We start from the raw sequence: 23538 nt of genomic DNA, 5'->3' as shown, positions 1-23538 counted from the left end.
TCTCCCTCTGGCTGTTTTGGAGCTTTCCTTACTCTACACACCTTTCTTAGGCAATCATCGGCTCACACTTACAAGTGGATGACTTAAGTATTCATATACTCAGCTTAGAATTCTCTACACTCGGTACCCACATACCCGCTGCCTACTTGACAGCAACTAAATGTCTCAAATGCATCTCAAACTCAACATATTTATTTAAAATTTTCCAGTTGACTCCAAATATCCTTTTTTTTCCTTTTTAAGATTTTATTTATGTATTTATGTGACACAGAGAGAGAGCACAGCAGGGGGAGCAGCAGGCAGAGGGAGAGGCAGACTCCTCGCTGAGCAGGGATCATGACCTGAGCAGAAGGCAGCCACTTAACCGACTGAGCCACCCAAGCGCCCTCAAACTCAACATATTTAAAACTGAATTTATGATCATCTCCCCTGCACCTGCTCCACAGGTGATTATCTTCCAAGGCCCTTGCTGGGGTATAGTAGTATGATTCATCTAGTTAGACGGCCGGAAACCTTGACGTGTCCCTCCTTTGTCCCCATCCAACACTACCAAGCCTGACAATCTTACCTCTTAAGTATGTCTTCAATATTATCCCCTTCGCCCCTCTCTCTTGCTCTCTTTCTCTCCCTACCACCCTCAAGTTCCAACAGTTCTGGTCTGGAGTATTGCAATAGCCTAAACAGGTCTACCCTGATCCACTCCAGCACCCCCTGCAGACGAACCTTTTAAAAATGCAAATCTGACTTTGACTCACTTCTGCTTAAAAATGTTTGATTTCGGGATAAGGACCAAATTCCCTCAGTTATGGCTAAGGTCCTACTTCCTCTGCCTCCAGCTTCATCTCACACCACACTCCATTCAGCTCTCAGCTCTGACTCCTCCTCCTGCCTTTTACAACCAACCTTCCTCCTACCACACGGCCTGTGTACACCTTCCTCCCTTTGCTTTGCGGGGTTCACTCCCTTCTTTGTACAAAGGCATCAGATATCAGAACAAGCTTCCGTTCAGAAAAGCCTTTCCTGACCTACCGAAGGCGAGATCTTATTGCAGATACTCGGTTGTCAATGACCTCTAATTTATCCCTTCACAGCTATAATTCTCCTTTTGCTTATGCGATTCTTCAAAAATATCTGTTCTCTCCCGTCTTCCCATTATAGTGCATACGGTTTAAGGAATCTTCCCTACCACTGTTATCCCACCAGGGCCTGGCACATAGTAGGTGCTCAACAAAATGTGTCGACCAAGTTAATAAAGTATTATCATGGAGTGGAATTTTTTTTTTAAGATGGAGAAAGCTTAAACAAGATGATACGCCGGTCGACTGGTCGAGGCGGCCAGACGATCGTTAGTTGGAAGGGAATGGAGTAGTTTCCCCCTAGAAGGAAAGCCTAGCCGGGGAGACTTTGAAAGGGCCAGAGGATGGCTCGGGAGGCGGGAGGAGAGGAGCCGGGGGCGGGCTCAGGGAAACCACGGGAACGCGCGAGGGAGCGCAGGCCTAGGGCGCCGGCCCGGGCAGCGTCGTCTCCCCGCCGCCCCGGGCGTCCCCGGCCGCCCCCCGCCCGGGACCCCTCCCCTCCCGGGATCCCCCGGGATTCCCCACCCCTCCCGCACCGCCGGGGACCCGGCCGGCCTGGCGCGAGTCCGTGTCCGGGCCCCTGGCTCGGCCCCCAGGTTGGAGGAGCCCGGAGCCCGCCCTTGGAGCCACAGCCCAGCAGCGGCGGCGGCTGCAGTCGGGAGGTGAGAGGGGGGCGGAGGAATGGAGTCTGAGCCCCGGCCCGGGCAGAGGCTGGGAGTCCGGGCTCGGGCGCCGAGGTCAGGGGGTCTAGCAGCAGGGCTCGGGACCGGAGTGGAGGTTTGGGGCCACACGGGAACGACGGCTGAGAGAGGGTGCAAACTTTTTCTACATCCAACCTCCTGGCCTTGTCCTTGCTTCTTTCTCGAACCACCTCTTGGCCTTCCCTGGAAGTTTGACCTCTGCGCCCTGCCCACAACCTCGGGAGGGCTGCGGGGATGGCCTACTTTTCTAGGCCGGCTGTGGATGGCTTGAAGATTGAGCTTATTCTGCATTAAGTCAAAGACAAACCTGCCCACACCCTCCCCTCCTCCCAAGCGCTCTCACCACTGAGCAGCACCGCCTCCACTTCACCCTTTTCCAGGGCTTTCTCCTGGTACCTGAGAACCTGCAAGGTTTCCCTGGTCAGGATGGGCAGTGGTGTCAGAGGAGTCACTCTGGAAGTCCCCTAGCTTAGATTAAACTGTTGGCAATGATAGGAAGAGACTGGTCAGAGAGTTGAAAGCAAAATTAAGCCTTAAACCAGGAAGATATCTTTTGGGGATGGGGAAGGAATGATAGTATTTACTGATACTAAATACTATGGGGAGGTAGGAGGTAGAAATAAAACTGAGATTTAAAAGTAGAGGAAACCAAGTTATAAAGGAAAGGGAGGAGGCAGAGTGGAGAGAGCCTATGAACTCTAAGCAGGTGGCAAATGTCATTGGACCATGACAGTCATTTCTAAGGAGATAGTGGATGTCCTAACACAGACTATTCTCTGTCAAAGTACCTTTAAATAGGATTACATGATTTTACATGATGGCAGAGTATCCCGTGTATCTATTAAAATCAACAAGCACATTTTTTTTTTAAAGATAAAACGATTTTCCTTAACATGACAAAACCACCCTAGCATATTGATGACAGCACATTCTGTTGGTCAGGAGATAGGGATTATAGTCTTGGTCCTGGAAGAGAAGTCAAGGAATCGATTAACATGCTTAGAAAGTTAAAATATGAATAAGCACATGCAAGTATTAAAATGTCACTATAGAAATATTTTGCAAATTGTGAAATAAAAGTGTACTCTTTCTTTTACCAGTACAAGGATGATAGCCTGTGAGATGAATAGCACCATGGGCCTTGAATAGAGCAGTTTCCATTTTCTTTGGGGTCTTGTGAAGTAGGAGATGATGACGAGGGAGTAATAGTGCTCTCTGCCTTTCTCCTCTGATCCTATGGGCACTGATCCTTTTATTTATAGACTAAGGTGATATAAAAATATACAGGCATTATCAATCCTAAAATGGATTATGGGATCAGAGTCTTGTCCAGACTCCTCAAATTGCCAAATGCCCTCCTATTCCAGCATTCCTGTCCCTAGAGTCACTGCAAGGGATCTGTATTATAATAAACAATAATAGAAATTTCCACATTTTTGTAACTGTCCCATTCATTTGTGTAGCCAAACATTCTTAGGCTTCTGGAAGACCTTGGGTCGTGTTGACCTACGTTCAACCCAGTCCCACTTTCCCCTTTTGAAATGCTTCAGTTTTAGCTTTCTTCTGTCATAGAACTCATCTCATTGTCTGAAGTCTTTACAGAGGCCCAGGGATCATTAACCTGGGCCCATGGGCTCATGCTTTTGGTCATGGAAAGAGGAACGCCTCTCTCTAGCGGTTCCTCCTTCTCAGCCTAACAAATCTCTGATATCCTGCTGTTCCTTGCACTTTCCAGGGCCCGTGCTTGTGATTCTCAATGGAGAGTGAAAGCACAGATTCATAATGAAAACCAGCCCCCGTCGGCCACTGATTCTCAAAAGACGGAGGCTGCCCCTTCCTGTTCAAAATGCCCCAGGAGAAACATCAGGAGAGGAACCTAAGAGGCCCCCTGCCCAACAGGAGCCTGGTCAAGCACAGGCCCCCAAGGAGGCGGCAGAGTTCAACTCTTGCAAGTTTCCAGCTGGGATCAAGATCATTAATCACCCCACCATGCCCAACACCCAAGTGGTGGCCGTCCCTAACAATGCCAATATCCAGAGCATCATCACAGCATTGACCGCCAAAGGAAAAGAGAGTGGCAGCAGTGGGCCCAACAAATTCATCCTCATCAGCTGTGGGGGAGCCCCCACTCACCCTCCAGGACCCCAGCCTCAAGCCCAAACCAGCAATGATCCCAAGAGGACAGAAGTGGTCACCGAGACCCCGGGACCAAAGTCTGCAGCTAGGGATGTGAATCTTCCTAGACCACCTGGAGCCCTTCCCGGGCAGAGATGGGAGAGCTGTGGTATGTGGTCTGCAAGGCAAAGGGGTGAGGAGCCCAGCCTTTCCTCTCTGGTAGCAAGGACTGCAGTCCATCACGTTGATACTTAACAGACAGGCACCTAGCCTGAACCAGGGGAAAGTCTTGTCTTTCTTCATCCCGAATCCTTGACCCAGATCCTTTGGGTGCCTTTGAAAGTGCCCAAATTATAATTTAGCATTTCTCTTACTTTCTTTATATTAGGAAAGGTTTTGTTTATTTTTCTAGTTATCTTCCCCCTTGACCATACAGGGAAATGGGAATCTTTCTCCATGTTAATAAAGGAGAAAACTGAAGCATGAGGCGGAAAAGTGACTGCGCAAATACTCACTAACTCTTTGGTAAGGTTGCCTTGACTGATCTCTCAGGCTCAGCGTGGCTCCTGAATTTCTCCTGAAATCCATAATGGGGCAGAGTCCCTGAGGGCCACAATAGATTGAGCATGTGTTCCCTGTCCCTACGGGTAGAGGTCTTGGAGAGATGCCCCCCAACCACCGATTTTGATGGGCCTGCCAGGCACTGGCTCAGGCAGCTAAGTGGCATCTTGGATTGTTTCCCCTCTAGCTGGCGGCGAGGCAGCAGGCTGCACTCTCGACAACAGCTTGACCAACATCCAGTGGCTCGGAAAGATGAGTTCTGATGGACTGGGCTCCAGCAGCATCAAGCAAGAGATGGAGGAAAAGGAGAATCGTCACCTGGAGCAGGGTCAGGTAAAGGTGACTTCTCACTAGGGAAGTCAGGGCCGGTGCAGGGAGCTTCTAAGAAGGGAAATGGATCAAGTGGCCTTTGGAGCAGTATTTCCAAGTTCTGGCATTAGCACTTCGCTTAGTGCGATTCTGCATAGCGTTTGAACTACCTTTCTGCCGGGAATCTTTTTTGCCCCATCCGTGAAGTTCCCTTGAGGGCAGATGCTCCTGGCTCGCTCTGTATTCCATGAGCACTCTGCCCATAGCAGATGCTTAGTAGGTATCAGGAAATGATGAAGAGATCTTAGTTGGGAAAGCCACTTGAGCCTTAAAGAGGCAGCCCAACAGTATGAAAGGAATGGAGCATTTTTAATAAGTTCTATTAGAAGATACGTTAATAGCAAATAAAGTGAGTTAGTTGTGAATGTTAAATGCTTCCCTGGTAATCAAACTCGATTTGACCCAACTATGTGGCCTGGGGTTATTTTTCACTGTGGCCATATTGCTGCATACACTCTTAATAAGTTATTTCAGCAGCCTTTAAAAATGAAAATTTACATGGATGTGTGCAAAAGTAAAACTTAAAACTTGTGCACTTTCTAAAGTTAGAGCTCAGTTTTTACATTTTTTATTTTTTTAAAAGACTTATTTATTTATTTATTTATTTATTTATTTATTCCAGAGAGAGAGAGAGAGAGAGAGAGTGAGAGAGTGTGTGAGTGGGGGAGCGGGAGACAGAGAAAGAGAGAGAATCTCAAGCTGACTCTGAGCTGAGTGCAGAGCCCAACCTGGGGCTTGATCCCACAACCCTGAGATCATGACCTGAGCTGAAACCAAGAGTCAGATGCTCAACTGACTGAGCCACCCAGGTGCCCCAGAGCTCAGTTTTTTCAAATGTGACTAATCAGCTCTTTGCCTAAGACTTAGCCAGATGTATGCTTTGCAGACATTTGTCTGTCCCATACTCTTGAGAGTATCTGTCTCATACAAACACTGAAAAGAGGTGGATTTATTCACATCACATCAGTAGAAAGTGGCCAAAGACGTTGGGTCTCTTGACTCTAAATCAATGCTTTAAGAACCCTAATGTACACCCAAACTTTCCTGAGAGGTTTCCACGAGCAACATATTCAGCAAAATGAACAATGACAGAGAAGTGTCTCCACATTGTCTAGGGACTGGACTAGATCATCGCTGTGCTTCCTAATCCTAAAATTTTATTCTCTGGAATGGTCATCTCAGATGAGTTGGTTTCTAGCACAATTCTGCAGGTTAAGAGGTTTCTCTAGGGGATGTTCTTTGAGGGGGCACAGGGGAGGTCTTATGAACTCTTCCACGTCATTTCTTTTTCTCCTTGCCTTTGGCTTCTCATACCCTCAGGTCGACGAGCCCCCGGGAGCATCAGCATCCTGGCAGGACTCTGTGTCTGAGCGGCCGCCATATTCTTACATGGCCATGATACAGTTCGCCATCAATAGCACCGAGAGGAAGCGCATGACCTTGAAAGACATCTATACTTGGATCGAGGACCACTTCCCATATTTCAAGCACATTGCCAAGCCAGGCTGGAAGGTACATGACAACCCGTAGCGATGAATGCCAAGGGCACTCCGGCCCGGCAGCTTGTCCATACAGATGTGCAGCCATTTGCATCTGGTGCTCTGAGGAACGGTTAAATGGAAAGAAAGCTAGAACCGTAAACAATTGTATCTCGGATGTGACTTGATCCTGCCAGATCCAGGCAAGATGGTCAATGGGAGCTCTGCAACCACTTCATCGGTCCCTCCCTGGGCTCCCTAAGGGTAGAGGTCTTGGAGAGACTGTGCTGAGTAGCACTGAGCCTCCTTTCGTGCTATGTTGAATGGCAGCTGGAGTGACTGAGTAGCTTTATGAAAAGATCTTAATGAAAAAAACATGCTGACCCAAGAGTCACCTCCTCTAATGTCACATGTCCTCTCCAGAAGGCAGGGCTTTCTCTTCATTGTACTCGTGGGAGCCCTGAGGTCCCTTGGAGTCGCTGTTGCTCACGTTACACTGACAGAGCCGCGGAGTCGGTCTTCTAACAGATACACAGCTCCAAGCAAGGGGTTTTCTGTTTTGTTTCCTCCATAACAGAACTCTTTTTTTTTTTTCTTTTTAAGATTTTTATTTATTTGTGAGAGAGAGGGGGGGAGCGGCAGGCAGAGGGACAGGGAGAAGCAGGCTCCCTGCTGAGCAAGGAGCCTGATGCAGGACTTGATCCCGGGGCTCCCAGATCATGACCTGGGCTGAAGGCAGATGCTTAACCGACTGAGCCACCCAGGCGCCCTCACAATAGAACTCTTCACACTCTTACCTCAATGAAATTTCCTAGTTTCTTAGTTTCTTCACTCGCCTGTCTTGCTATGATTGGTTCACAGTGTCAGTCCTCTTTCCTAGCCGCTGACAGCTATCCAGGTCATTTCCTTACCACCAGCCATTGGATTGATGGCTTCATGGCCCAGCTTGCCAGCTCCTTGGTGTGGAGCGGCAGGGAGAGACTTGCCAATAGGCGAGACTGTGAGGACCCTGCTGGCTACAGTGGGGGAGGCCTGAGACTGATGTCCCCTCAGGGAACGTCAAAGGGGATGACTCAGAAGGTAAAGAAGCTGATAAGTAGTTGTCTTTCTCTCCTTGCAGAATTCCATCCGCCACAACCTTTCTCTCCATGACATGTTTGTTCGGGAGACATCTGCCAATGGCAAGGTCTCCTTCTGGACTATCCACCCCAGTGCCAATCGCTACTTGACGTTGGACCAAGTGTTCAAGGTGAGTATCCTGGTTCCATCCAAATAGGGCCAGAATTGGTCATCATAATGTCCAACTCAAAAGGAAACAAGTCCTTCTTATGATGATCTTACCTGGCCAGAGTTAGAAGCCAGCCAGCCCAGAGACGGCTTGCATAAAACTAGCTGAATTAATACGGTTGACACACAACAATGTGACACACTTCTGGGCTAGACCAGGCCCTGGGGAGGGCTGCTTTGATCTAAATAGACGACTTCCCCAGGCAGCGTTTCCCTAACTGCTTTGTGGATAAGAATTGCCTGGGATGCTTGTTAAAATACAGCTTCCCAGGCCCCACTCATGGGGCTTCTGACACAGTGGGTCTGGGATGGGCCCAGGAATATGCATTTTAAACAAGCCTCTCAGGTGATTCTTACAGAGAAAGTCTAGAAACCTTTGCTTTGAAGGAGCCCTTCTTCAGCCTGGAGTCCAGAAAATGAGCCACCAGAACATCTTTTCAGAAGTGATTGTTCGGGGATTTCAGAGTGCCCATAAGGCGGCTGCTAGCTGTAACTGTTCCCCTGGGAGGGAAAGTTGTCCCCTGTGGCCCTCAGCATCCAACAGGACTAGCTGTTTCTCCCGAACCAGTCAGATTGACCACGTTGGTGGTAACTTCATCTCATTTCTCTCCCACAATGCCTGACCGCCACCAGCCACTGGACCCAGGGTCTCCACAATCGCCTGAGCACTTGGAATCAGTAAGATTCTTTTCCTCCCGGCTCGGGGCTTGGCCTTGTTCTCCTTTCACTGTGCAGCATGGCTTTAGTGGACAGGGGAAGGGAGCCGGTGTGGCAGTGTGACCGCCAGCCCTAAACGCAGGGCACCCTGAGCTCCCGGCAGTAAGGAAATGAACGGCCACCACCTCATCCCCCCCCAGCTCCTGCCCACTTCTCCTCCCCCGCGACGGGCACGATGAAGGTGCACGGAGCAGAGCAGGGTGTGGCAAGAGGACGTGCCACAGGCTTCGTGCAAGACAGCAACCTCAAGTGCATGGCGTAGGCCTGGCAGGAGGCAGTTTTCCCTCTCCCTTTCCTACCCGGCTTTCCTCTGCTGCTCGTAGAGCTCCGTGCTTTAGCAACCCCTGGGGGTGGTGAAGACACATGGATGAGGTGGGAGGACTGTCCTGCCATCGTATGTCTGCGAGCCATCCACCTGTTCCCACCAACCAGGCTCTGGAGACAGTGCTCACCTGCATCCACCCCAGACCAGCCTTTTCTTTCTGGGCTGCCGGTTAGCTCAGTGCACGGTACCGGAGCAGCTGCCGGGTTCTCCTGCCTTCTCCCCCTGCCTCATTAACCCAGGTTTCTTTCTCTCCCTCTCTGCCACAAACAGCAGCAGAAACGACCCAATCCTGAGCTCCGCCGGAACGTGACCATCAAATCTGAACTCCCACTGGGCGCACGTTAGTATGGGACAGTGGGCGTCAAGCTAGTCCTTGCTCTGGGGGTGTATTTTAGACAACCAGGCTGCAGGAGTCTGTGCCCAGCTCGAAGGGCGCTGAGCCCAGAGAAGGAGAGTGGAGCTCCTGGGATTGAGAAGGGGTATATCCCTGGACCCCTGCTCCTGATCTCTCCTGTGTCCTCCTAGGGCGGAAGATGAAGCCACTGCTACCACGGGTCAGCTCATACCTGGTACCCATCCAGTTCCCAGTGAACCAGTCACTGGTGTTGCAGCCCTCGGTAAAGGTGCCACTGCCCCTGGCAGCCTCACTCATGAGCTCAGAGCTTGCCCGCCACAGCAAGCGAGTCCGTATCGCCCCCAAGGTGAGTGGCTTCCATTTTCCTCGGAGGAGACACTCCAGTCAATTAAAGTGTTGGACCTATAGTTTGCAAGCACTCCGCTAAGTGTTCCTTGAGAAGCTTATAAATCTAGTTGGGTAGACAAGGCATTTTCCTTTGTATGACAAAGGAGAATTCAAGAGCATTATAAGAGCTAAAAAGGAACTTGGGTTATGGTGTAAGTGGTGTCAGAAGCCCATGGATTCCTGATGAGTTTATAAGAATTACATTTGGGTAAGCAAACAGGTGTGGCGACGGCATTCTAATGGGCGATGCCATGGAGGCAGGAGATACCAGTTTATGCCTAGTAGCAGTAGAGTGATTGGGTCAGTCTAGCTCGGGTTCTCAGCCTCCGTACCGCTGACATTCAGGGCTGGCTTATTCTTTGCTGGGGGTGGAAAGGGACGGTCCTACGCACTGAGGGATCTTTAGCAGCATCTCTTATCTCCCCACTAGATGCCAAGGGCATCCATCCCCCAGTGTGACAATTAGAATGTGTCCCGACATTGCCAAATGTCCCCTAGGGGGTGGGAGGGTGGGGATAGCGCCCCTGGTTGAGCGTCAGCGGCCTAGCTTGAGGAGAAGGTGAGGAGGGTTAAGTTAAGGCCATTTCGTGATAGGCTACCAAGTCTGGACTTCACTCTGTAGAGGATTTGTGAGCGAGAGCCGACTGATAACAAAGCAGAGAAAAGGGCCCCCCTGCCTCCTTCATAGAGATGGAAATAGCATAGGCTCTGGAGTTTAGAAAGACTTGGGTCTGCTTTATTTTTTTTTTAATTGAAAAAATATTTTTAAAATATACATAAAATTATACATACCACCATATGTAATTTTACCTAAATGTATCCCTGTGACTGTCGCACATATACTGTTTTTGCTCTAATGCAGTCTTTCCCCCCGTCTTCTCTTCTTTCTGCCTTCGCTCCCCCACCTTCACTCACATCGCCCTGCTGCCCGTGATGCCCGGTGCTGACAATGTAGTGTGCTTGCTTTTATCATGTATCCCTGCTCTTCACGTATTAGACGTACACGTACAGCCATAACCATTTTATATATGTACATACAACACCCAGAACATTCAAAATGGGATCACACTACAATTTCCTGCCACAGGGAAATTCTTCCAAGTCACTCGGCATTGGCTCTAATTCATTATTTCTTAACGGTCACATAATATTCCACCCTGAGGCTAGGCCATAAATTTTCCAGCCATTCAACTTTTATGGGTACATTTTGTTTCTGGGTTTTTTGCCCTACAGACAACACGGCAATAAATATCTTTGCGGGTACCTTTCTTACAAGTGCTTTTATTTCTGTGGGCTAGAAAACCAGATGTGAGATTGCCCAGTGGAAAGGTGTTTTCTATTTTATTAAATCTTGCTAGATATTGGTTTCCAAAAAACTATACAATAATGTACATTTCTACCAGCAATATGTGACAAGACCTATATCTTTGCCAGCAATTGGTATTAATAGTCTTTTAAATATTTGCCCATCTGCTATGTGTAAATGATATCTCCTTGTTTCATTTTATCTTTCTTTGCTTATCAGTAAGTGTGAGTACCTTCTCCTTATGTTGGGTCACTTGGAATGGTTTACCACGAGGTAGTTATGTAGGGGCATGGCCCATCTTTCTATGAGGTTTTGATAATAATATGTGAAAGTTCTTTGTTATTAAAATATTAACCTCTGTCTTTGGTGCTGAAGATATTTTTTACTTCTATTGTTTGTCTCTTTGTTTATGGAATCTCTTGCCACAGTAAGATTTTAAGTTTTTATATAGTCAACTATGTCTCTCTTCTCTTTTACAGCTTCTGGGTTTCCAGTCTTGCTTAAGAAGGTCGCCCCCCACCCTCAGATTGTACATGTAGTCTCCTAGATTCTCTTTCAGGATTCGTATGGTTTTAATTTTTCTGTTGAAGTCTTTGTATATGGTATGAAACAGGCATCCAATTTTATGGTCTCTCAGCTGGGTACTGATTGTACCAGCGCCATATTAAAACAGCGTTCTGCCTTTTACTCCCAGAATTGAACCACCACCTTCCTCATATATTCTCATATTTCATAGTTCGTAAGACTTTAAAAAGACCAAAAAGGATCAGTACCAGCATGTGGCTTATTTTAGTCATAATCTTGTGTCCCGCCTGGTGACTGGGGTGAATGTCAAGGCCTGGAGAGCCCCCTCTCACCGCACCCCTGCTTTCCTTTCAGGTGCTGCTAGCCGAGGAGGGGGTGGCCCCTCTGCCTGCCACGGGGCCCATGCAAGAGGACAAAGTCTTGCTTGGAGAAGGGCTGTCTCCTCTGCTTCCAGTTCAGTCCATCAAGGAGGAAGAACCCCAGCCTGGGGAGGAAACGCCGCCCTTGGGGAGACCCATCAAAGTAGAGAGCCCGCCCTTGGAGGAGTGGCCCTCGCCATGCCCGTCTGTCAAAGAGGAATCGTCTCACTCCTGGGGGGGTTCATCCCACTCTCCCACTCCGAGGCCCAAGAAGTCCTACGGTGGGCTCAAGTCCCCAGCCCGGTGTGTCTCGGAAATGCTCGTGATTAAACGAAGGGAGGGGAGGGAGATGAGCCGGTCTCGAAGGAAACAGCACCTCCTGCCTCCTTGTCTGGATGAGCCCGAGCTGCTCTTCTCCGAGGGCCCTGGGACTTCCCAGCGAGCTGCAGAGCTCCCTTTGCTCGCAGAGTCCTCTGAGCCTGCCTCCCAGCTTGGCTACTCCCAGGAGGAGGGAGGACCTTTTAAGACACCCATTAAGGAGACGCTGCCCATCTCCTCCACCCCAAGCAAATCTGTCCTCCCCATGACCCCTGAATCCTGGAGGCTCACACCCCCAGCCAAAGTAGGGGGGCTGGATTTCAGCCCAGTGCAACCCCCCCAGGCTGCCTTTGGCCCCTTGCCCGATTCCCTGGGGCTGACGGATTTTAGCACCACCCCGTTGAAAAGTATCCGCCTCTTTGACTCACCCCGAGAGCTCCTCAATTCGGAGCCCTTTGACCTCACCTCTGACCCCGACCCCTTCAGCACCTCTTCCCCCTCAGATATGGAAGTCCCCAAGCCAGACTCCCCTGGGCCAGAGGTGGCCAGCCTTTCAGCCAACCGTTCTCTGACAGAAGGCCTGGTTCTGGACACGATGAATGACAGCCTCAGCAAGATCCTGCTGGACATCAGCTTTCCTGGCCTCGAGGAGGACCCTCTAGGCCCTGACAGCATCAACTGGGCTCAGTTCATTCCTGAGCTGCGGTAGAGGCCCGACCTTACCCTTGCTGCCCAAGCCGTCCACAGTTCCAGGAGCTCGTCTGGCTGGGCCATCCCAGCATCATCTGGAGTGAGGACAGAGGCAGGGACCGTCCGCTCCTCTAGCTCCACTTCGCCTGGTCACGCCACGGCCACTACTGAGCCCTCTGCAAGCAGCGAGAGCCCGGTCACCGGTCACTGTGCCACCAATGCTCCCCAAGAGAATTCGGTTCCTCACTCTCCCTGCTAGGAGCTGAAGGGTGGGAACAGCAAAAGCAGGGGTGGAGAGATTAGGAACTGCCCAGCCTGTTTACACCTGTGCCCAGCAGTCTCCCACCTTACCTGCTCCTTGCAGGGTGGCCCTTGTAAATAGTGTATATTCTCCAAATTATCCTCTAATTATAAATGTAAGCTTATTTCCTTAGATCATTATCTAGAGAGTGCCAGAAGGTGGGTAGGATGACAAGGAGTTTCAGTTTGCTTCTGTTCCTTGCTTTTAATTCCTAGAGAAGGGAGGACCTGCAGTGCACGGTTTCTTCCAGGCCCAGGACACCTGCCTCAAGGGCTCTTTACTGTAGGCACCCAGACGAGCAGATCTGCTTCCTAGGGTCCCTCTTACTGCCCCTCCCTCCCACCTTCCCATGTTTCCAAGTCAGCGTTCCTGCAAGAAATCCCAAGAAAAAAGTCTCTCGTAATGGGTCAAGAGTTGAATTGGGGGTGGGGAAATGGATGCATCTGAAGCAAAGAGTGTGGGTACCTAGATGTGTTCCCATGAGACCTTTCTCTGATAACGTCCCTAATCATGCCAGAGAGACTAGCCATTGCCAAGAACTTGGCCCAAGGCTTGAGAAGACTGAAAGGGCCCTGCCCTGCCTAGCTTCCTTAGCTCGCACCTCAGCTTTGCAAAGAGCCACCTAGGCCCTAGCTGACCCCATGCATGTGAGCCAGCGCAAGAACACTACCATTTACTGTCAATAAAATCCAGGGTGGAAGTGTGGTCTCTGTGGCGTGTCGGTATCTGGTCCCTGAGGCATGTGGGGCTGGAGAAGAAGCGGGAGACAATGGTGACAGGGAAGCTGTAAGGCCTGAAGCCAGCACGAAGAAACACGTGAAGGAGAGTGCTAAGGGCTTTGGCCCAGACTTCCTCCCACATCCTGCACAGGCACACCACCTTTTGAGCGCAGAAACTGGCATATTTCCCAGGCTGGCCCTGCGTGGCCAGCCTCTTCAGAACCTCTGAACCTGATGGTTAACTTGGCCTTTTAGCACTCCCTGTAAGGGAAAGGCCTATGGAGGGGCAGGGCTCTCCCCTCCCAGAGCAGTAGGGAAGGATGGGCAGTTATAGGTGCCTCATGACCTCCCCCACATCCAGGGCCTGGAAGCCAGCCTGCCCTGCTTTTCTCTCCCTGCCCTCCTAGGTAAGTCCCTCCCCGGAAACTCCTCTGGTTACCATCTTTTGCTAAAAACATATGAGTTCTATCCCCTGCCTGTATCACCTGAAAGGCAGCCAGGTCCCAAGGGACTGAAGAGCCCTCCGAGGGGGGAGGTAAGGGCCTCCTCCTGCGTCACCATCCAGGAAGCATCACCATAGCAACCCCAACAGCAAACAATGCTGCCAGGAAAGTCTTCCCTGCAAAGCAGCCCCTCCTGGCAATCAGGCCCACAAGAGGGATGGCCAGTAGCCCACAAAGACAACCGAGGGGGCGGAATGATCCACCCCATGTCCAAAAACCTTTCTTGCAGGTACGAGGTGGGGCCCCTTCTCCACAGCCTATCTGTTTGCACCGTGCTGGGCTAAGGGCCGTTCCCCTGGGTGGGCCATACTTTCTTCTGGCCAGTAGATTTGGCCCAGAGCTCTCCTACCATCCTCCTCTCTTAATCCTATGGTATCGTGAACACAGAACTCAGAGAATAGGAGATGCCTGGTTACATCTCCCAGCCCCACCTACTGGGGTGGTCATGGAGAAATGACAGCGGAGTGGGCCCAAGAGACAGGTGAGTTTTGGGGACTCAATCAAGTCCTAGGGTGGAAAGGAGGGAGAGGTATTTTGAGTAGCGTAGGCAGATGGCTCAAGTCCCAGCTCTGCCACTCTCTGACCCAGCGACCCTGGGTGAATTATTTACCCTCATTGTGTCTTGCTTTTTGCATCCCTGAGATGGGAGAGTAACAGCATTTGCTCATAGGGTTATGAGGGTTAATTGAGTTGTGGATATGTTTAGCACAGTGTCAATACATATCTGCTACTGTTTATTTCACGGGAGGTGGGACACAGGAAAGGGAAGGAACCAGCCTTCTAGATGTTTTCCATACTTGATTATGTTTGGATGAGAAGTGAGGGAACTGCCCTGATGACAAAGAAACAGGTAACGGGATGAGTCCGGGAGAGAAGAGCCCCTGGGCTTCATTCTCTGGAGGGAGATTTTCCTTCTCCGTGTTGCTTGGGAAGGGGCATTTCCCCTCACCAGTTCCTGGCAGGAGCGGGGGGCAGCCAGAGTGGAGAGGACCGGTAAGGTAAGGAGTGAAGGGCAGGGAGACAGAAGCTGAGGAGAGGGGGTGGGAAATCTAACCTCACTGATGGAGAGAGCAGAAGGTGAGAAACCCCGGGGACTTCTACAGAGCAGACAGAGCTTCTGACGGCAGGGCAGGAATGGAGACACGGTTTTCGGCCAGGCCACCACAGTCCCAATGAGAATCCGGGGTCTCTTGTCGTCTCTGCAGCCACTCCTGGAAGAGAGAGGCAGAGTGGTCCCCCAGGCTCCCTTTTGTCTCTCCCTAGATGGCCCATGCCAGCGAGCCCCTGCTGACCCACCAAACGTGGGCTCAGCGTGAGTTCCTCCTCCCCAGTGAGTCCCAGGAGTGGCCCGGCTTCACCCCGCAGGCCCACCACCGGCTGGCCCTGAAGCCGCCGCCCTGCACGGAGGTCAAGTCCGAGGCGTGCCGCCGACTCATCTACCCTTGGAAGGACGCCGCCCAGCACACCGGGGGCTTTCACACGTGGCTGGATGTGGGCCGTCTGCCCGCCACCTTCCCCACCAGGCCCGACAGGCCCTACGATAGCAACGTGTGGCGCTGGCTGACGGACACCAGGGCCCACGGCTGCCCCCCGGCAGAGCCCCCCATCCCCCCTCCCTCCTGGATGGGTCCGAACAGCTTCCTGACCTTCCTCTGCTGCACTCCCATCTTCGTGGACGAGAACAGGAAGAACCAGGTGCGCGTCAGGACGGTGCGGGAGCTGCGAGAGCTGGACAAACTCCAGCTGAGGAGCGAAGCGAGGGCACCTCCCCTCGACGCCAAGGGCAACATCCTGCCCCCAAAGAACTTCAAGAAGTAAGAGGAGCTCCTTCCTTGCGGCGGGGAGGGGGGTGCTCACCCAACCTACTCCTGTTCAGGCGGCCCTCTCTCTCTCTGGTCCCTGTTTCTGATGTCTACCTCGGTACTCTAGGCCTCTGCCTTTGGGCATCGGTCCTGAAGGTAGCTGGAAGGAAGGTGTGGAGGCAAGGGAAGGACACCCAGGGGAGGTCGCTTAACCATTTAACTGGGATGCCCGGGATACACCTAGGTGCTTAATACCTGCTGGGCCCTGGGGGTACAGACAAACGTCGCTCTGTTCCTTCCCCCAGGGCGCTTAGGAAAGGCAAATACCTACCTACAGGCTCAGAGAGGCGGCTAACAAAACACCCATGCACACTACGTGTCCAAAGTGTAACACAGACAGTTGTGTTGTCAGAATAGCAATTACTAGTGGAAAGAGCTGAGAGCTGGAGTCGGAGGTTTGGATTAAAGTCCAGACTTGGCAAACTGTTTAGTTCTTCCGGACCCAATTCCATCACTGATAAAATGCGGACACTAAACACCACCTAATGGGAGAAGATTAAATGGGTAAATGGAGATAGGAAAGCACTATACAAAAAACAGGTGTTATTGCAGAAATGCAGAGGAGGGAGGGGTTGCTATGGGCTGGAGCGTCCCCCCAGGATGGCTTTGTGCAGAAACCAGGTGAAGGCTGGAAGGTAGGAGGCCCTCAGAAAGCTTGAAGAGGATGGAGGGTTGACTGGTCTGAGCAGAGACAGGAATGCCAAAGGGGTTAATAGAGTGCCCTGCTGCTCTCCCTCTCTGCCCACCGTGGGAACGCACAGCACAGTTATCTCCCGTACTGGGTCCAGTTTCCGAGGCGATAAGGCAGGAAAGGGGGCAGGGAATAAGAATAGAATATCTCAAATTCCAACCCCAAGGGCATTAACAGAAGCAGTGAGAGGGGTTGGAGAGGAGGCTGTGGAGATTTTTAAGCTTTTCCAAAAATGCCAGCAGTTGGTGATTTTGAGAGAAGATTATTCAGGGCTTTGGCTTCTGTCTGCAGCCCTTGCAGGACGGATTGTTGATTACTAGTATGTGCTAACTAACACTAGGCATACAAAGGTGATGAGACTTAGATCGCCCCCCAAAAATAACAATAAAAATAAACTTCAGTGAAATGATAGTGCCAGATGTTGTAATCACTTGAGCTATATTATTTATAACCTCTACTACCCCGAAGAGAAACTATTACTAGCAACCCCATTTTACGGATGGTCATCTGAAACTGGGAAGTCACCTATCTCGCCCAAGTTCACATGGCCAGGAAAGTGGCAGAGCTGGGGTTCGAATGCAGTTCTGGATCTGCATTCCTAACCATTTTCCCTCTTCCCTGACTGGGGAAATCAGAAGTGTTCACAGCTACTTTTGATGTGATATAACATTCTTTAAAGACAGCATAAGAAAAACACAATTATTCATCAAAAGAGCTCAGCGCAATGCCCGGCCTACAGTGAATGTGCGTGAGGGCAGAAGCTGCACGGGCTCAGGTCTAGGTAGCAATCTACCCAGCTCCATCACAAACTTGCTACGCCACCTTGACTTTCTCTGAGCCTCACTTTCCCCAGTACGTATTGGAGATGTACCTGGTACCTTGCAGGGTTGTTGGAAGATGAAAAGGCATGATGTGTGGCATGGAGAGGGGCTCAGTATGGTGTCATTAATACGTCGTCCCCGTGAGAGAAAGGTCCTTGTTTCCCTCTGTTTGCTGCTGGAGGCCCAGTCCTGGGAGCCAGGAATGAAGGAGTCCCAGACAAGGTTTTGCTGTTCACGGAGGACACGGCGCTTGAGGTGAACCTTGAGGATCGTGTACAAGTTCACCAGTGGGAGCGAGACAGAATGGTGAGAGGAAGGGCCCATCCCATCCTGTCGTTCCTTTTGAGCAGTTCTGGAAGGGGTTAAAATACATTTTAAAATGTCACGAGATCAGGGGTGCCTAGGTGACTCAGTTGGTTAAGCAGCCACTCGGTTTCAGCTCGGGTCATGATCTCAGGGTCCTGGGGCCGAGCCCCGCGTCCAGCCCCATGTCAGGCTCTGCGCTCAGCATGGCATGTGGATTCTCTCTCCCTCTCCCTCTGCCCCTCCCCCTACTCATGCTTGCTCGCTCTCTCCCTCTCTCTCTCTAAAATAAATAAATCTTTTTTTAAAAAGTCTCTAGATCGGCGAGAGGGCACATTTTAAGCGTGAGAGACCCAGAAAGGGCTTCAGATGGGTCTAAGCTTCAAGATGCCCACGACATTGCTGAGCAATAGAGCACGTATACATAAACCCAGCCGTTCTCAACTCCAGTAGCACATTGCAATCACCTGGGCCTCTTTAAAAAATGCTGAGTTTGAGCCCCACCCATGAGATTCTAACTTGGTTGGGCTGAGGGGTGGGCTGCCTGAGCACAGGGATTTTTAAAAAGCTCCTGAGGAGTGATTCTAATGTGCAGCCAGGCTTGAGTGTGTCTGATGTAAACCAAAGACAGCAAACGGGGATATCTGAGGGACAAGCTGCAAAGCATGTGGAAGCACAGGAAATTTGCCCCTATTCGACCATTGTTTTTTTTTTTTTTTTTTTTAAAGATTTTATTTGAGAGAGAGAACACAAGCAGGAGCGGGAGGAGGGGCAGAGGGAGAGGGAGAAGCAGGCGCCCCTTGATCCCAGGACCCTGAGATCATGACCTGAGCCCAAGGTAGATGCTTAACCATTGTTTTTTAAAAAGTCAGTCTCTGGGGCGCCTGGGTAGCGCAGTCATTGGGCATCTGCCTTCGGCTCAGGGCGTGATCCCAGCATTCCCGGATCGAGTCCCACATTGGGCTCCTCCGCTGGGAGCCTGCTTCTTCCTCTCCCACTCGCCTGCTGTGTTCCCTCTCTTGCTGGCTGTCTCTCTGTCACATAAATAAATAAAATCTTTAAAAAATTAAAAAAATAAAAATAAAAAGTCAGTCTCTCTCTATTGAACCTAATGCTACAGGCCTATAGAAGAGGGAGCCATGAGACCAGGTGTCATAGGGCAGCAGTTCAGAGCAGGAAGGCTTCTTGGACGCGGGATGAGAAGGGGCACCTGAGCTGCGTTCTCTACTTCCTGCCGGCACTGCCTTAGCACAGGACGTGGGGCGGAGGGACAGTTAGCGTCTGGATAATGACATATAGATAATATGTAAAAAGAATGGGAGACTGACCATCTAAACAACATAATTTCACCCTCCTAAAGCCAGACCCACACACGGGGTGCATGCTCTCTGACATAGACCAATATCCAAGAAGGAAGAGACACAGAGGGATTCCCTACAACCCGATCACTCTCTAGCTTGTGTTAGAGTAATAGAAAAATGTTAGCCAAACAAGGCTTCACACTTCAGTCTCAAGATGTGCATGACAAATAAGCTTTCAGGGCATAAATGCATTATTTTCTTATGGCACTGACGTTAATGACAACAGTTGGTCAGCCTTTACCGCTATCAGAATATAACGGGATCCCCCTGCTGGGGGTGCCTGGGTGGCTCAGTCAGTTGAGGTCTGACTCTTGGTTTTCGCTAAGGTCATGATCTCGTGGTTGTGAGATCCAACCCTGAGTTGGGCTTTGCACTGAGTGCAGAGTCTGCTTGGGATTCTTTCCCTCTCCCTCTGCCCCTCCCCTCATTTGCACTCTCTCTCTCTCAAAACCAAACCAAAACAAACAAACAAAAAACCACACCAGGATCCCAATGATGATCCTTCCTTACTTTGAATATTAGCTTGGGACCTTGACTAGTTGGCATTTTATCATTATCATAATTTGAAATAATTCTGATTTTTTTAAAAGCCTATAGAATTTTTTAAAAGTAATCTCTACACCCAACATGAGGCTTGAACTCACAACCCCGAGATCAAGGGTCAGATGCTCTACCGACTGAGCCAGCCCAGCGCCCCAAGTCCATGGAATTTTTAAGCATGGTTTGATGTTTAATACTAAGGGTTTCCAAAAAATTTTCTTTTGAGAGAAACATGAAGAACTATAAACTGGGGGGCTTACCTTTGTACTATTGTGAAAATACTTTTATTAAGCTATGAGAAAAGCATCATGCTTTCCCTTCTTACTTCTCCTACCATGCCCCCACCTCTCCTTTGACCTCTCTGTTCTCTGCACACCCCTTTCCCCCAACAGGTACCGGCACATCTCCGCTGGTGGAAGGTTTGAGCCCCGAGGCCTCCAGGTCATGCCCAGCGCACTTCCCAATGATTTTGCCAGGGGCTGGCCCTGCCCGAACCCTCTGCCTCATTACCAGGAGAAGGTGCTAAAACTGGCCCCGCTGCCTAGTGCGCCTCTGAGTGAGGACCTTGTGAGGAATTACCAAGCCCTGATAGAGACCCGGGTTGCCTTGCCCCTCTGTCATCTCTCCAAGGCACCACCTGGTAAAACCTTAGGGAGGAAGACAAAGAGAAGACCTGGACAGATCTAAAGAGCCTCCAGCCGGGCGAGGACCGTGGTGGGCTACTGTGTTCTCAACCAGCGAGGAGCCTTTGGGGTGGCTGAAGGACTGGCTTCTGCAGCACAGAGCCTCGCCGCCGTCCCTCCAACTGCAAGCCACCTCTGTCCCCCAGGCTCCTGGAGACGCTACTGAAACTCTAAGTCATTACCTGTCTTCCTTGGAGGGCTCTCTCATAGCAGGTGGGAGGATTGAGTGGGGTGGAGCAGGGACAGCAGAGGGGGGTCCAGTTTTTAGGTACAGAATGAAGAGTGGGGAGGAAGAAGGGGTGTGTGTGTGTGTGTGTGTGTGCGCGTGAGTGTGTATGGGGTGGGGGACGAGGCACTGTAAGCAATGTGGCTACAGAGTTACCTTGACTCCCATAACCTATTTGGAACAAAACTGGGATTGGTCAGGGTACAGGAAGCTTCTGGGGCAAAATGACCTCGATTCTGCACCTCCCTAGACCATGTGCTGTCTGGACAAAGACCAGAAGCAGCTCTGCTGGGTTGTCGTTCCCACGCAGGGTGTGGGAGCAGAGGTGAGGCCCAGGCTGGTGCTAGAGGATAGAAGAGTCAGGGCTGAGAAAGGCTGACCAGGTCTCTGCGGAGGGACAGGAGTAGAGCAAAGTAGAGAATCAAGGTAAAATGGTGGTCACCTCAGAGCATTCAGTTAGGGCCTTGGGCCTGTGCTGCAGTTGACCCCGGATGCCCCAGCTTTTGTCGTGGGGGCCAGAGACAAGGGGCCTAAGGTGAAGGCAGGCAAATCCTGTTGGTCAGGAAGGTACTGCCCCCAGCTGGGGTGGAGGTTGGCTGTGGGAGGCCCAGGAGAAGGGGCAGCAGAGAGGCAGCTGGAAGGGGAGAAGTTGTATGCTGCGGGCCCACCTGACCTCTGTGTGGCCCTGTCCTACCCCAGGTTGGTGATCTTCCTCGGCAGGGGTTCTTCTGGCCTTCTGGCCACTGCGCTCTTGCCCACTTTTCTCAAGCCCTCTAGGTCCCTGGGAATGGAAACCCTACCAGGGTTCTAGCCCTGGTTTGACCACAAACCAGCTATATGACCTTTGGGAAGGGCATTGTCACCCTCAGGCTTTCAGCTTCCTCATTTGCACTGTGGGAGCCACTAAGGTACAAATCAGCGGAGTAAAGAAAACGATGTAAGTGAGATACTGCGAAGCGTCTGGCCCACTGTAGGCCCTCCATAAATGAGGCCTCCAACCAGTCGTCATTCATAGAATACAGACAATGGGTGGGGTATTACTCAGTCATAAAGAGGCAGGAGTATTGACACATGCTATGATGTGGATGAACCTTGAAAACAGGACGCTGAGGGGCGGGGGGTGGCTCAGTCGGTTAAGCATCTCCCTTTGGCTCAGGTCATGATCCCGGGGTCCTGAGATCGAATCTTGTGTGGGGCTCCCTGCTCAGCGGGAGCCTCCTTCTCCCTTTGCCTCTGTCCCTCCTCACCTCTCCCCTCCCCACCCCGCAACATGTTCTCTCACACTCACTCTCTCACTCACACTCTTTCTCAAATAAATAAAGTCTTTTTTTTTTTTAATGACACTGGGTGAAAGAAGCCAGGCACAAAAGGCCACATATAGTATGATTCTATTTCTATGAAATATCTAGAAAAGGCGAATCCATAGAGACAGAAGGTGAATTGGTGGTTGCCAGGTGCTGGGGGAGGGGCAAGTGGGGACTGACTGCTCAGTGGGTACAGGGTTTTCTTTTAGGGTGGGGAAAATATTTTTGAACTAGACAGAAGTGGTTGCATAACATCATGAATGAACAAAATGCCACTGAATTGTATACTTTAAAAATGGCAATGGTTTTGGGGGCGCCTGGGTAGCGCAGTCGTTAAGCGTCTGCCTTCGGCTCAGGGCGTGATCCCCACGTTCCAGGATCAAGTCCCACATCAGGCTCCTCGGCTGGGAGCCTGCTTCTTCCTCTCCCTCTCCCCTGCTGTGTTCCCTCTCTCGCTGGCTCTCTCTCTGTCACATAAATAAATAAAATCTTTAAAAAAAAATGGCAATGGTTTTGTTACGCGGGTTTCATCTCAATTAAAACCAATTACAATAGATAGGATGTGATAGTTTCCAGATTTCATTCTGGTTCCAAAGCTGTGGTTCCCCTCCTTAACACTTCTGCCCCAGGATACGTGTGGGGGATGGGCAGGGACTAGCGCTGAGGGGGAAGGAGAATCCCCTGCGTACTCCAGGGGAGTGACAGCTCTGGGAACGTGCCCATTCTTCCCACTTTGGCTTAAGAAGGATGGTGGAAAGCAGGAGATCCCTTTACCTAGGGTCCTAGCAGGTCAGAACTGGGCAGGCCATGAGGATAGAAGACGAGCCCCGTCAGGCTTTAGATGGCAAACCAGGACCCATGGAGAAGTGGCTTGCTCTGGGCTACACAGCCAGGCATCCCCGCCCTCCCAGAAGGAGAAACGAAGCACTGGGCTGGGCGTTGGGACTTGAGGGCTTGTGTAGTCATCCTGCTGCTTATCTCTGAAAGTAGCCCACTATGCCTGGGTTTTGTCACCTCCACAATGAGAGGCCCCGGGGAAACTTAGAGGGTTAATATGAAGAGTTTGGAGAGTGGGAGGAAGGAAGCCACTGGTATTCTTCAGAGGAAGCCTCCTCCCCCGCTGGCCTGGAAGCCATGGGAGGGCAGAGAGGTAAGGGGCCCTTACACAGACTCCTGCCTCGGCAGACCCAGACCAGTCCAGAGGCTGCTCGCCTTCCAAGGACTTCCACCCGACCTTTCTGCTCTGCTCCCGGGAGAACAGCCTCCTTCCTGCTGGCAAGGGGGCCCACAGCATCATCAGAGGCCTTGTCCATGCGGCAGCCTGAGATGCAGAAGCAAGACTTCTGAAATTCCTGAGCCTCAGTGGGCCGTGGAGGTCTGAGGGACAGCAATAGTATCCAGACCCCCTCCTGGGCCTGGGGACTCTTCCAAGGTGGTCCCCAGCTCAGCCTGCTAGCAGCCACGATCACCACCCCCCACCTCCCACCCCTGCCCCCACATACACTAATAAGTATGGAGTTCTTGAAAGCCTTTGTGGAGTGGAGTGGGGGATTCCTCTCCCCGGGCTTGCTTTAAAGATCTACTCTCTCACCACAACTTTTGAGGGGAAGCAGAGTGAACATCCCTCCCCCAACATACCTAGCACACCAATCCCA

General features: G+C 51.0%; 2 protein-coding genes across 8 annotated transcripts; both read left to right on the top strand.

Annotated features, from left to right (window-relative positions):
• Positions 1–1549: 1549 nt before the first annotated feature.
• Positions 1550–13593, top strand: FOXM1 (forkhead box M1). 5 transcript variants are annotated; one of them, XM_034645642.1, is made up of 9 exons: positions 1550–1738; positions 3513–4085; positions 4641–4786; positions 6143–6334; positions 7421–7549; positions 8221–8265; positions 8903–8969; positions 9155–9330; positions 11557–13593. In XM_034645642.1, the coding sequence occupies exons 2-9, from the start codon at positions 3560–3562 to the stop codon at positions 12586–12588; spliced, it is 2313 nt and encodes a 770-aa protein (XP_034501533.1). In that variant the 5' UTR covers positions 1550–1738; positions 3513–3559; the 3' UTR covers positions 12589–13593. The 5 variants fall into 5 exon arrangements, with proteins under 5 accessions (XP_034501533.1, XP_034501536.1, XP_034501532.1 ...); XM_034645641.1 differs by having other exon boundaries at positions 1551–1738; positions 8900–8969; positions 11557–13592; XM_034645643.1 differs by having other exon boundaries at positions 1552–1738; positions 3513–4061; positions 8900–8969; positions 11557–13590.
• Positions 13594–14025: 432 nt separating this feature from the next.
• TEX52 (testis expressed 52) lies at positions 14026–21723 on the top strand. Of its 3 annotated transcripts, none has more exons than XM_011217274.3 (3): positions 14026–14321; positions 15356–15906; positions 20063–21723. In XM_011217274.3, exons 1-3 carry the CDS (start codon positions 14250–14252, stop codon positions 20355–20357), a joined length of 918 nt encoding a protein of 305 aa, XP_011215576.3. In that variant the 5' UTR covers positions 14026–14249; the 3' UTR covers positions 20358–21723. The 3 variants fall into 3 exon arrangements, with proteins under 3 accessions (XP_011215576.3, XP_034502460.1, XP_034502459.1); XM_034646569.1 differs by having other exon boundaries at positions 14026–14573; XM_034646568.1 differs by having other exon boundaries at positions 14026–14942.
• The last annotated feature ends 1815 nt before the right edge of the window (positions 21724–23538 follow it).

This window comes from Ailuropoda melanoleuca, chromosome 16 (genome assembly GCF_002007445.2).
Source record: "Ailuropoda melanoleuca isolate Jingjing chromosome 16, ASM200744v2, whole genome shotgun sequence".
Taxonomy (NCBI): domain Eukaryota; kingdom Metazoa; phylum Chordata; class Mammalia; order Carnivora; family Ursidae; genus Ailuropoda; species Ailuropoda melanoleuca.
This window is presented reverse-complemented; position numbering and strand designations above follow the sequence as displayed.

What these genes read in the sequence shown, in the direction of transcription:
- FOXM1 (XM_034645641.1), top strand. Translation starts at nt 3,560, where the DNA reads ATGAAAACCAGCCCCCGTCGGCCACTGATTCTCAAAAGACGGAGGCTG. An exon ending in TTGCCAAGCCAGGCTGGAAG is followed by an intron (nt 6,335 to 7,420) that starts GTACATGACAAC and finishes CTCTCCTTGCAG; the next exon opens with AATTCCATCCGCCACAACCT. An exon ending in CGCCTGAGCACTTGGAATCA is followed by an intron (nt 8,266 to 8,899) that starts GTAAGATTCTTT and finishes TGCCACAAACAG; the next exon opens with CAGCAGAAACGACCCAATCC.
- TEX52 (XM_011217274.3), top strand. Translation starts at nt 14,250, where the DNA reads ATGGCCAGTAGCCCACAAAGACAACCGAGGGGGCGGAATGATCCACCC. An exon ending in TCCAAAAACCTTTCTTGCAG is followed by an intron (nt 14,322 to 15,355) that starts GTACGAGGTGGG and finishes GTCTCTCCCTAG; the next exon opens with ATGGCCCATGCCAGCGAGCC. An exon ending in CCCCCAAAGAACTTCAAGAA is followed by an intron (nt 15,907 to 20,062) that starts GTAAGAGGAGCT and finishes TTCCCCCAACAG; the next exon opens with GTACCGGCACATCTCCGCTG.